The sequence below is a fragment of the Pyrus communis genome, chromosome 3 (assembly GCF_963583255.1).
Source record: "Pyrus communis chromosome 3, drPyrComm1.1, whole genome shotgun sequence".
Taxonomy (NCBI): Eukaryota; Viridiplantae; Streptophyta; class Magnoliopsida; order Rosales; family Rosaceae; genus Pyrus; species Pyrus communis.
In genome coordinates, this window is record NC_084805.1 from 21895571 (window position 1) to 21908652 (window position 13082).

The following is a 13082-nucleotide window of genomic DNA, read 5'->3' on the forward strand; positions in this document are numbered from 1 at the left end:
CATGAAATTGAAATGTTTTAAAGATGTTATAAGAAATTAAAATTGATTTCAAATCTAAGAGGATAAAATATAATTTACCTTAGAAAATTATATTATTGCGGTGGGGCTAAAGATCTTATCTAAAACGATGTTTTGTCCAACAAAATCTAGGGCCTCATATTTTCTGGGACCCTCCCAAGATTTTCTGTCACCTACCCCTCTCCCTCTATATAACCTCCTGCACGACTTCACCTCAAGGCCCCTCTCCCTCCCTCTCTCACACCCGTCAATATTTGGCCAATTAATCTACCTCCATTTTATTTTTTGTCAGTCAACAGTACATCTTGATTCTTTTGGTTATTTTTTTCCAATTGGTCCCAATAATTGTAATTGAACTGTAAGGGAAAACAAACCCCAACCCCGCCCCCGCCCCGCGCACCACCCCCCCCCCCCCCCCCCCCCCCCCCCCCCCAAGCTGGAAAAATGAAGGAGACTGGTAGAAAACAAGGTGCTATGTCTCCATGCGCAGCATGCAAACTTCTGCGAAGGAGATGCGCTCAGGACTGTGTTTTTGCTCCTTATTTTCCAGCTGACGAGCCCCAGAAGTTTGCCAGTGTCCACAAGGTTTTTGGTGCTAGCAATGTCAACAAGATGCTACAGGTTCAACTCTCTCTATCTAGACGTACGTACGTGATTAGTTTGTGCAATATATACGTAGCATTATTCTTTATGGCTTATGTGTCTTGCCAGATTCATGACATTTGGGAAAAATTCAATCTAAATCGTAGATTCAAATAAAAATTTGTTCTACCAAAGGTCTAGTCCAGAGTAAGACAATGTAATGTCCTTGAGGTTTCAGTGGAGGAGAGAGAAATTTATTAGGGTTATGAAGGTCAATGGGTCAAACCATTTTTTTATATAACTAAAAAGACACAACATAATATATCGAATTGTCTGGTAATATACGATTTATCTTATTTTGTATATTGAAGTTCTTTACAAAGAATATAGTAGACGGAATTACCGCTTTGGATAGGTAATAAACTTCTCACATAAACTAAAACTAAGGCAGTACTTACCTCAATCAGATATTTTTATGAAATTATTTCGAGAATGCTTTGAGGAACACCTTTAACTATGTTTGGGATGAAGGATTTCCAAATCTTAAGGAATTGAGGTCAAAGCTATTAAGGAACTAATCATAAAATGTTAGATAAGGGAGATTCGAATTCCCCTCATGAGCATTACAAAGGCATATAAAAAAGATTTGTAAATTCCTACTTGAGAGTCATTTACAAAATTCACCTCACATGTCTTTCTCACGAAGGGCATTTCTTATCCCTTCTATCCACCAATTTTTGATCCATTCCTTAATAACTTAACCTCAATCTCTTGACAGTCAAAAATTCCTCACTCAAAATAATCATTTCTCTTCTAGGCCGTCAACTCTAAAATAAATTAAAAAGTGACTTGAGAAGGACATTGCAACATGTCTTTTCTTGGTTAATTTCTTGTTTTGTCATCAGAACTATTGTAGCTAGCATGTAGGGTGAGTTGAGGGTTAAATTGTAGTACTAGATCCAAAAAGCATAAAATATACTGATATTATTAGTTTATCAGTTTTAGGAGGTAAAACCAATGTTTGAGTTGTTGGCCATAGATTAACTAAGATTTGTAAGATCACAGCTGAAGGAGATGGCATGCATATATACCGGACCCGCATGTAAAGCACTTTTATTCTATCTCTTATTGATGTCTTATAATGATGAACCCCATCCATTATAGGTAGCTATAGTAAGGGAAAGGGATTCTCTCCGGATTCTTTTTACTTAATATTTCTTATCAAACAATTCAGACCTTTAAAATTTAATTCAACGGCTAAAGTTATTATAACTTTTAAAGTGAGCCCGTATTTTTAGCTGTTTGATCAAATTTTAAAAATCTGAATTGTTTGATGAGAAAAATTAGATGAACCTAGCAAGTGGCAAGGAAAAAGCATGCAATGCAAGAAACAAAAAGGAAAAGTAATCATTCTAAAGAATTAAATTATCTCTAGAAAGTATTTGATAAGATGGCTAATTGATACCCCACTTGGAAAGTAAGGTCTTATGGAAAACGATACTCATTGGATCCCTTCTACTAAATCATTTTCATCAAATAATTCATGTCTTTGAAATTTGATCCAACAGTTAAAGTTATTATAACTTTTAAAATGTGCTCTTATTTGTAGCCGTTTGATCAAATTTTAAGGGCTCAGATTAATTGATGGGAATGATTTGATGGAAGGGATCTGGAGATGATTCATTTCTGGGTCTTATGAAACAATTTTCTGATTCATTTCTGGGTCTTATGAAACAATTTTCTTCTTTCACTCCAACTATAAAAAGACCATTTCCTCAGCTCCTTAAGTAATTGATTTGCAGACGATATCTCCTAGAAATATTCGTATAGCTAATTGTAGCAATAGTCTCTGTATTTTACTTATAGTTTAATTCTAATCTTTGAACTCTTATATTAGTTTTTTTAGTCTTCAAACTTAGAAATGTATTGTACCATTAGCCCTTTTCACGAACATCATTTATTTTTCTATTAAATTTAGGAGTGTATTAGAAACTTTATCTTAGATAACTAAAATGAATTTGAAAAGGAAAAATGAGAAAGAAAGAAAAAAACCTAAAAAAACCAGTTTTTTTTGTGTAAGAAAATTGAATACATATGCATTTTTTTCATAGGTCAATATGTGATTGGTTGGTTGTTTAAGTCCAATCCACATTTCAATCTCCTACCAACTTTGAAATCGCATTGCCTAATATTTTAAGTTGCTAAAGTCCAACCATTTTCATTTTTTATTTTTTATAGTTCAAATTTCATTTTGCTTTTAAGATTTAGATATTAATTTATAAATTATCATTTGTTTTTCAATTTCTTCTATGGTTTTTTGAAGTTAAATTGAATTTCCTAATATACCCATAGATTTAACAAAAAACAAAGATGGCGTTAGTGAAAATAGCCAATAGTCAACACATTTTTAAATTGGATGACCAAAGAAACTAATATGAGTTCACTAAAATTTATGAACCATTGCTACAAATAAGCCTGTTTGTATATATATCGGTTCCATCCAAGGAAAAATCTATTATCTTGGTAGGATGAGTTGCTATTCATGCTATTACTTTATTTTGAATCTTTATTAAAGAATTTGATACTTTGTTACTATTTTAGGAAGAAAATATTCAAAAAAGCGAAAAGGATATGTTATTCCATTTCTTTCTTCCACCTTTACTCGGTTATAGTGGTTAAATACAGTTGAAAACCGCCGGTCGTTGATAAGAAAATTGATCATTCTTCTTTCGAAAAGTAGTAATAAGCAACTGTTTCTCAAATTCATGAATCATTTGTATATGAAAGCAATTAAAAGGAAATTTTTTAATTGTAATTAGAATTTTGATTACTTCTTGATCAAGCAACAGAGAGCAGACACATGACGATAAAGGATAAATCTGTTGTCTGCGTAAGTATTCAGTTTGTCTTTTGTTTATTCTTTTCTTTATTTGGCTAAGTAAAAGCTATTAGATATTGTAATGTTTCAATAAAATTCAAAACATAAATATTACACAATCATAATGTCACGATGACATCTTATACTCGCGGCTTCTTTGAATGGCCATGGTCAAGTGCTCGTGGCCTCATGAAGGACCAAGAAGAATTGGTAATAAATACGTATGTCATAATATGTGTATGTCGTATGTACATACATATACAACTGAATTTAATGTGCTGATTCCATTGATAGATTGATTTACATAAAACCTAGAAAAGAGCTATATAGTGATTTTTTTAATTATTTTAACATGCACGTATTATAAATAATTACACTTTTGGTAATTTAAAAACTAGTTTATAGATAGAGGTAGATGTTTTCAGTACTAGATGGATGGTAATACTTCTGTTTTCTTGTGGGAATGCATGTATCTCACTCATTGCGAATGATGTATATTTATCGGTAAAATTTCATAATCAAAATCATTCATCAATTTCTTAATCTTCATTTGAAAATCATTCGAATCAGAGATCGTTTAGCCATTCAAATGTATAGAACAAATCGACAATGTAAGTATCAAGTAACGTATTCATGATAAACTGTTCATTTATTTAATACATTTGGATGCCTAAATGTCCTCCAATTCGAATAATTTTTTCAAGGGATGATTTTCAAATAAAGATTAAGAAAATGAATGGTTCCAATTATGAAGTTGATACGGTGAAGATACGTTATTTGCAAATAATGAAATACATACATTTTTCCATGGAGAAACACAAGTATTGTCCTAGATGTGATGTATTATTTATATAATTAGAATACATGTTTATTGTGTGTGTGTGTGTGTGTGTGTGTGTGTGTGTGTGTGTGTGTGTGTGTGTTTGTGTGTGTAGTTTCTTTTTTCAGCTATATGTTTGACGTCGCTTAACTTATTTCTTATTCCTTTCCCAATCAATGTCTCGCTTTATCGCAATATTTGATGTCAATCAGGGACATTGTCGAACAAAATCATACAAACCTTTTAGAGTGTGAAAATAGCTCACCCAAGAAGATCTTTCTTCTTTTCTTTTTCATTTTCTCAAGCGCTTGTCTACACAAATATTATTACTTCATAGAAGTGGCTAGGGGGCGCTTGCGGCACAAGAAGGAAAAATAAAGGTTTGTAAGGGATAGGGCGCGGTAAAGGGGAGGAAAGAGACCTAGACATTTAGAAAAGAAACTGATACCATGTAGAATTGAATTGAATTTGTAGATTTCATTCCCAGGATAAACTTCTTATATGTACATCTCAGGTGTTGGACTTCAAAGAATTAGGATTCCTTAGAGAATAGGAAAGCTGAATTTACATTTAATTACAATACATGTTGGACAAGGACTCTAGCTAGGGTTTTATTCTATCACATCTACTTTGCTAAGATTACATGAAGTTTCATTGACATCATTGATGGGCATACTTAGGAATTACCAGAGCACCAACGCAGTGATGCAGTGAGTTCCATGGTGTATGAAGCAAATGCAAGAGTCCGGGATCCAGTGTACGGTTGTGTTGGAGCAATATCATCTTTACAACAACAAATCGACGCCCTCCAAACCCAATTGGCCATTGCACAAGCTGAGGTGGTGCACATGAGAATGGGCCAATTCCCTACTACCACTGCTATTGCTTCAACGACTACTTGCTCACCAGACCAAAAGATGGCACCTGATAATTCTCATCATCATCGTAACCATCAAACGGCTACCACCAAGTCCTTTTTTTCTATGGACATAGTAGATCAGGCCAATATGGGAGAGTCTTTGTGGTCATGCTAGCTCTACCTACCTTTATTTGCATGCATCTATGCCACTTTGATTAATTAATCTGTTTTGCTATAATATTCAATTAGCGTCCTGGGCTTGCTTCTGTCTGCCAGCTCCTTCTTTAGTTATACTACCTCTTTTTTCTCTTTTACTTTCTTACATAGTGCATCTCTCTGTCCTTGACCAGGGATATGATGATGATTAATTAGTTAACCATATTGTAAATATGTCTAAACTTTGTAAGTATGAGTTCTACTTATAGTATTGTTAATATATATAGTGAAACTCTTGATGTGATGAATATTACTTTACTTTGTGTTATATATAAGATGTCACGTAGTATTACAGTTCACTTGTGTTATTAAATGTCTATCATTTATCATGAACATAATTTAATATATAAATATGTATGTTATCAACACCTATATCATATATAATACGTGAATTATTATAACTTTAAGTGACGTTGTTACCCTAGAATTGGATTTTATTATGAGACTTGTTGGCTGCCTTTTTCAACAGTATCATATATTTTATTTTATTTCATTCTAGGGGTTAAAATTTGCTGGTTAGTAATTAATTTATGACTGCAGATATATGCCAAGCATGCTTAACAAGTAACCATCTTAATTAAGCCATTGTAGCAACGGGGTAGTTTCACATCCTCTGTATACCTACAACTCATTAGTGCTAGCAATGAATATGATGACCTAGCTTGGACCCTTGTTTAATATTAGTAAGCAAGCATAAAACTGTATTTTCTGATGTGAGTTTGGTGTGTGTATGCATAGTGTTGGTTTCCAGCTATTGCAGGAATCTTAATTTGTATCCCCACCTCATACAAATCAATTAACTAAGTATGAAAAGACTAAATCTCTTTGTATCATTGGCCCCTACAGATGTCCCACTGCTTAAATAATGTTTCAACTAAATTATGAAAGGAACATCACAACTTAATCTCCACATGAGAAAACAGTACTCAAATTAATATAGACGTGGAAGCAAAAATCTCGCACTATAGAAATCAAAGGAGAGATTCACTGTTTTTGAAACCAATGCCTAGTTCTAGTGGTGTCACTGATTCATTAAATATTTGTCTCATGTTCAAAAATTATCCCAACTAATCAATAGATGTTTGTCATGTCGGACCACCGTTTTATGAGAGCACCTCTCATAGAAAAAGTTCATTAATGCATCACATTTGAGTATGAAAACTATCAGGTTCGGTGGATTACTGAGCAGCAAGATCAGGCTTGTTCTGGCCCAACTGTATTCATCAATCCATGTCCAAGTCCATTTAGCAGCTAGTTTTAACAGTTGATCTCTTCTTCATTCGGATTTCCGAAGGATCCCCTCAACTGCTTGTATTTTAATGGACAAGCCAGCTTCCAATTAATCAATCAAGTGGATCGGTCCAAAACAGAGAATAAACACAAACGTTAAATTTTAGATAGGGTATTCCAACATCATTGTATTCAATTGTCATGCATCTAATTATGTTCATGAAAGAATAAGGGATAAAAACACCTTAGCTAGTTTGCATTTACAAATGTCTTGCACTCAAAATAACGGATTTGGTCAAGCAATATGGCATCATGTTATACATAATGTAAGGTTGTAAATGTGAGGGTGTTTCTCTACCCAAAGAGACAAACCACACCCGGTCAGTTTAAGAGACTTGATCTTTACAGTATCATATTAAGTAGAGAGTTGAACAAAAACACCCGTATGAAACGATCAAACCAACCAAATCAAACCAATCTCAGTGATTTTGCATTGGAATTTATTATTAGAAATATTATCAAAGTACAACCGAACCACCACATGTTGGTTTGGTTTTGGTTTGACCTTTAGAAACCACCTAAACCGCTTATATTTATTTTATTTTTGGACTTGACATCTCCTTATTGGTTAATATCATTTACTATTTTATTTCATATCACACAATTGGAGAATATGACCTAGAAACTATACTGATTTACGTTTCGCATATTTCTTCAATATTGATCAATTCCATTTAATCCCTCCTCCTAGACCAACACCTTCTAAGAGTCCAAGAGGGTGTGCACTCATAGTTAGGCAAGTTGGGGGGATGTTAAGGGTGTTGGAAATTTTGAGTAGAAATTTCATTGTCCCACATTGGTCAGTCCCAAAAGATTTCCTCAATTTATAAGGTTTTGTCCCTTATAGAAAATGATTGGAGTGATAGGTCTTGGAGACTAAAATTAGGCTCACCCTTAGGGTTGGGCTTTGGGGTGTACTAATTAATATATAATTAATTATTTATTTTCGGATTTAAATAATTATTTTTAATTAATTTCAAATTTAATTAATTAATTATTTTTTTACCAACAGACTCATCTTTTCAGATGAAGTCTGAAGTGTGAAAAAACGCATAAAGAAAACACCCCTCTGAGAAGATGTCTCCCAACAGATGCATCTCTTCCTCATACCTGTTACGAACAGGCATAATCATATTATATATACATCCATCTGCATGCCATTTAGAATACAAAAAAAAATAATTCTTCTTCTATAATCCAAAACATCCTTACTGAGAGAACCAAATAGAAATTCGCCAGAAGTCAAATTTTCCGATGCTGGAATTCTGACTTGATCGTTGAATCCTAGTGAAGCAGACGTCTGTAGAACTACAAGCATTGAGTAGGGACGAAATTTCTGTATCAAGGATATTGCGGTATGCAAGCCTCGATCTTCAATATTTCTGTTCAATATTATTTTGTTGTTCATACTTTGTTAATTTCCTATTCGCATTTATTATTTATTAGCATATATATTTTTATCACAGATTGTTGATATATATCCAACAGAGAGGACAGAATAATGGAAAATATGTACTTAAGTTAAGACATCTTTGATAGACTTCACTATTTAAGAACGAAATATAATGAGCATTTGTTGGCTTTATTTTTTAATATATCAAGGTGCAACTTTTCTTTTTCTGTCTAGTGCTCGACTTTTGTTGTTACATTGATATAAATTGGGACATCACAATCATATCCTTACAAGAATCCACATCGACTAAACACAGTGAAATACATACATATATATATATATATACATATATGTATGTATATATATATATATATATATGTATGTATTTCTAGCTATCATCATTTGACCCCATAAATTCTGCATGAACTTGCGGTCCCCAAGTTCAGATTCTGTGTATTTTGATTACACACCAAAACTGGTCAACTACTATATTGTTCCTGCAATCCCATTGGACCTGATATTGCAGCTGCTGCAATTGTGGCCTCTTGCTAGTCTTGTGGGTCATCTATGGTGGCTATGTTGGCCATGATCACCGACTTATCTTTCTGGACAGTATTGAGTTTGAGCTAAGTCTGGACTTGATTCAGGAACCCCACTGCAATAGTTTATTGGCTTGAACCCACTAATATTACTCTTTAGCCTTCCCTCCCCTTCAAAGGGCAGAGGATTTTGATCAGTTTTCATGTATATATAGTACTTGTTTTGGAGCAAGGCACATCTGTAGCGCATTAGTCATTAGTTTGAGGATTAACCAAAACTATACCAGCTCCATCAAATATATTTGTTATTCAATGCACAAGCTTTCCACCATAAAATATAAAGTTTTACTACGTTGTGGTTAACTGCATATTTTTAAGTATGAATATGCGTCAATATATGGTCAATGTCGACCATTGCTTTTAGTACATATTCTGAATGTATGGTCGATATACATGATTGTTGTTATCAGCAAATTCAATTAACCCAGAATTGATTCATTTCCCGTAAGAATTTGAACTGCTATTATGAATACTTAGAGAAATCATGAATTTGTCACTGCGTTCAAACCCGAAGGAAAGTTGTATGATATTGAATGGGGTCACCTAATCAACATGATAACGTTTGCGTGACTTTGGGAGACTAGCTAGCTAGTGGTTTCTTACGATTGTAAGAATGCCTACTTGTGACGCCCCATTTTCCTTTTTTTACTTATCTCCATTCCTTTTTTGAGACAAAGAAGTGTGAACAAAGTAGCTCAAAAGACTCAATTTTTTTATCCTATTGCCTTTTATGTTCATGTTGACTTGTAAAATAAAAAAATTAAAAAAACTACCTAAAACTTGAATCTATACAACAAATTTCCAAAGGAGTTAGCCTTGCTTTCCTTCCTTTATTGACTTGGCCTGCCTTCAGATGCCAGGGCCAAGCAATTTATCCTTCGAGACAACTCATATCTAAACTAGAGAGAGAGGAACAAATTTTGTATAACATGTTAACATGCATATATCGACTCATTTATTATCATTTAAAATTGGGAGAGAGAGACCAAAGAGTACAAAATCTTTCTACAAGATTCAAATTAACTTTTAAGAGGCAAAGGAGCAAGGTGGGAGTCAACACCAATTATCAGGGTTTTAATTAATAACACAAAATTAAAACCCACAATATTGTGGTCCAATAGTATTTTTTTTTTCAGTACTAATAAGTGAGAGATCTTAGATTCAATTCTTCTGAATGGCTTCAATACCAATTTTTTCTCCACCTCCTCAATATACTAATACATTTTTGTATAAAAAACAAACGAGAAGAAATAAATAAACTGACTACTTGCTTACATAACAGTTCAAGAATCCAAACGTTAGGATCGTTTGAAAACTATTTCATTTTTAGTTTTCGCTTATGTTTTGAGATATGAAAACAAAAATACATGGGAGAAAGGAGGGACAAAGAAGGTTGGTGTTACGGAAGGAAAGATATAAAGAATGAATGAAATGTTGTAATATAATATATGGATGGCCCACATGAATAGTTTGTTACTTTGCATCCAAAGAAAAATCAGATGGATTGTTATTCATATGAAGAAAAACGGATGGGTTACTATTCATGCACAATATTTCACTATTCATTTTAGGAAAGTTTGTAAAGTGAATAGTGTTGCTATAGTAATCTTTTGCCTATAAGATGAGAGCATACGGAGGAAGGAAAAAGTGAGAAGAAGAAGAAGAAGAAAGAGAGAAAAACATATAGAGGAAAGAAGGAGGAGTCATGGAGGAAAAGGAAGAGAAGAGGAAAGAAGGGAGATGCGGAATAAATTACCAACGAGCCAGGCTAAAGAGAAAAGAGAAAATAATGAAAGTTGTTTTGTACACTTATTATTTCAGATAATGAAAGAAAGTACTACTGCTGCCCGAGGACGTAGGCACACTTGCCGAACCTCATAAATATTATGTCTTATTTACTTTATTCCACTGTACACATATTGTCGATTTTACAATACGTTATCAGCACGAGAAGCTCTTGTGTCGGTAGAATACACAACGCCATAAATTCGATGAAACATAACCTATCTCACATTTGTTGACTGGAATCTCGCAGATAAGAAAATTATTTCATTTCATCTTCATATCTTTGTATGATTAATTTTCTTAAAGTAAATATACGTTTGGTTATATAACTATTATTATTATTGGCAGAAAATCTGATAGCCATGTAAACAACCTCTGAACTCTAATTTGCTGACCTCGGATTGAGATACTTTCTTCTTGAAGGTTGTTCGTCCGCCCAATACCTATGACATATCAAATTTTCAGAATATTCCAATGGCGCAATCGTTGCAGATGTCTGAAACACCAAGCCAGTTTTCAACTCCGCAGAAAACTGGACAGCCATCTTATGAGTACCAAAACTCCTTTTTCAGTAGCTCAGATCGAAATTGTTTCTTCATGAAAGTTGTTCAGTATCTTCCTATCCATATCATACTAAACTTTGAGCCAAATCTAACGGTTTGATCTTCTTATAAGTTGCAGGCACTACTCTTGACTCCAAAACTTATGGGAACCATTTTGATTTTTTCGAAACTCACCGGAGGAGGAACACCAATTGGGACTTATTGTTACTATTACTTCCTGGGTAACTAAACGGACTTAAAACTATGAAATGAAAATAAAATAAAAACAATGAAACAAAAGAAAGTGGCTGACAAAGAAAAAAAATAAAAAATAAAAGATGCAGACTTAATCATTGCCTTTTCTGTTTTGGCATATTTATGTGAATAGTGTTGGTTTAAAATCCTATCACAAATTCTATTTATTTACAGTGGGTGGAATTATTACCATTTACTTTAAGCTTTGATATTTATGTGAATGATGCTTAATCAAAGCCCTTAGCCCTTGTCACAAGTTTTATTTACTTAAAAGCAATTTATTTACCATAGCTGGAATTACTACCTGTTGTTTTAATTTATTTAGTGTACTATATTTTATGATGAGTATATAAAAGGACCCGAAGTTCCTTAATCAGATTAGAACCTGAAGTTTCTTAATCATGATCATATAAAATGATTGGACCTAAAGTTCCACCATTAAAAAAGATCAGACCTGGAGTTCATTGATCATCATTATATAAAAAAGATCGGACCCAAAGTTCCTTGATCAAATGAAAACCTGAAGTTTTTGAATCAATAGAGAGAACAATAGTTCCTCAATTAAATTAAAGTGACGGCCATAAGTGCCTTAGTCCATAGACTATTAAATGAAAGCCATAAGTCCCTTGATTCATGTAAATGAGGACCATGAGTTCCTTAATCCATGTAATATTAAGTAGGGGCATGAGTTCCAAAACTATGAACCTAAAATGATGTCGATATTGAGAATAAGTTTCGAGTCCATATGAATAATGTTTTGACCTGAAGTTCAAAATATGAATAATGTAAAGAACTTGAACTTCTAACATTTTGTGTAGACATGTGTTATATGTGGTATGAGTTAATTATCGCAATTTTTATCATACCTAAATTTCTTCATTTTGGGAATAAGGAAATAATGAACTTAGCAAAACCCAATTTTGTGACCATCGACATCTTACACAAGAGATACTTTCATGAATTCATAATGCCTAAGAATTCATTTGGAAGTATATATATTAGAAAACATCTTTGCTTAAAGGCTCATTGATTCATATTAATGGAACCAAAAGTTTCTATAGTTTCCTATATCTAACAAACTAAACCAGAAGTTTCAGGCATGTATAAAACCAGAAGAGAAAGAATTTTCCTATATATACACACACACACATACATATGAGTTGCAACTCCAAAAACAAACAAACGGGGGGCCTTCACAAAGGTTGCTCATGTGAAGCCTTAGTACCTGGCAAAACACTAGAAAGGGAAGGCATCAATTGCCTTCGGAGTCTAGCCACGAATCTTAGGTGATCATTTTGAATTCGACTTTCGGATTCCTGCAACTGGTCAAGCTTCCTTTTCATGCTCACCGAGTAAATATTTGCAAGTTTATGCAACTCTTTATTCTTGTGCTTGAGCCCTCTAATCTCTTGTCTAAGACTTGCCACCTCAGCCATTAATGTTTCAACTTGGCGAGTTCGAACAAGTAAGCGTTAGCCCATGTTGGATACAAAACCCGCACATTGAACACTAAAAGCTAAAGAGTCTTGAATGACCAATTCATCATACCTTTTGAAAGTATTCTTTTGTCTTTGGGAGTAAGAAGGTTCCTAGCTACTATTGTAGCCGTTATATCATCCTTCATCACACAGTCTCCAACTATAAGAGGGTTATTAGAAGATAAGAAGAACGAACACCATATATTATCCTGAAGTGGGACGTGTGAATTTCCTCCGAGACTCAAATCTAAATAAAGGTTGGATAGGCAAGCCATTTTCAAAAATGATGAAACAAAAGGGTTGGATAAAGTGAAATCTCATAAATACAACAAAGACAATTTTCACAGGCGGGTAATTTTCAAAGCGT

General features: G+C 33.6%; 1 protein-coding gene across 1 annotated transcript; it reads left to right on the plus strand.

Moving 5' to 3' along the window:
• The first annotated feature begins 462 nt into the window (after window positions 1–462).
• Window positions 463–5436, plus strand: LOC137730307 (LOB domain-containing protein 4-like). Its single transcript, XM_068469376.1, has 2 exons — window positions 463–639; window positions 4979–5436. Exons 1-2 carry the CDS (start codon window positions 463–465, stop codon window positions 5330–5332), a joined length of 531 nt encoding a protein of 176 aa, XP_068325477.1. The 3' UTR covers window positions 5333–5436.
• Window positions 5437–13082: the final 7646 nt, after the last annotated feature.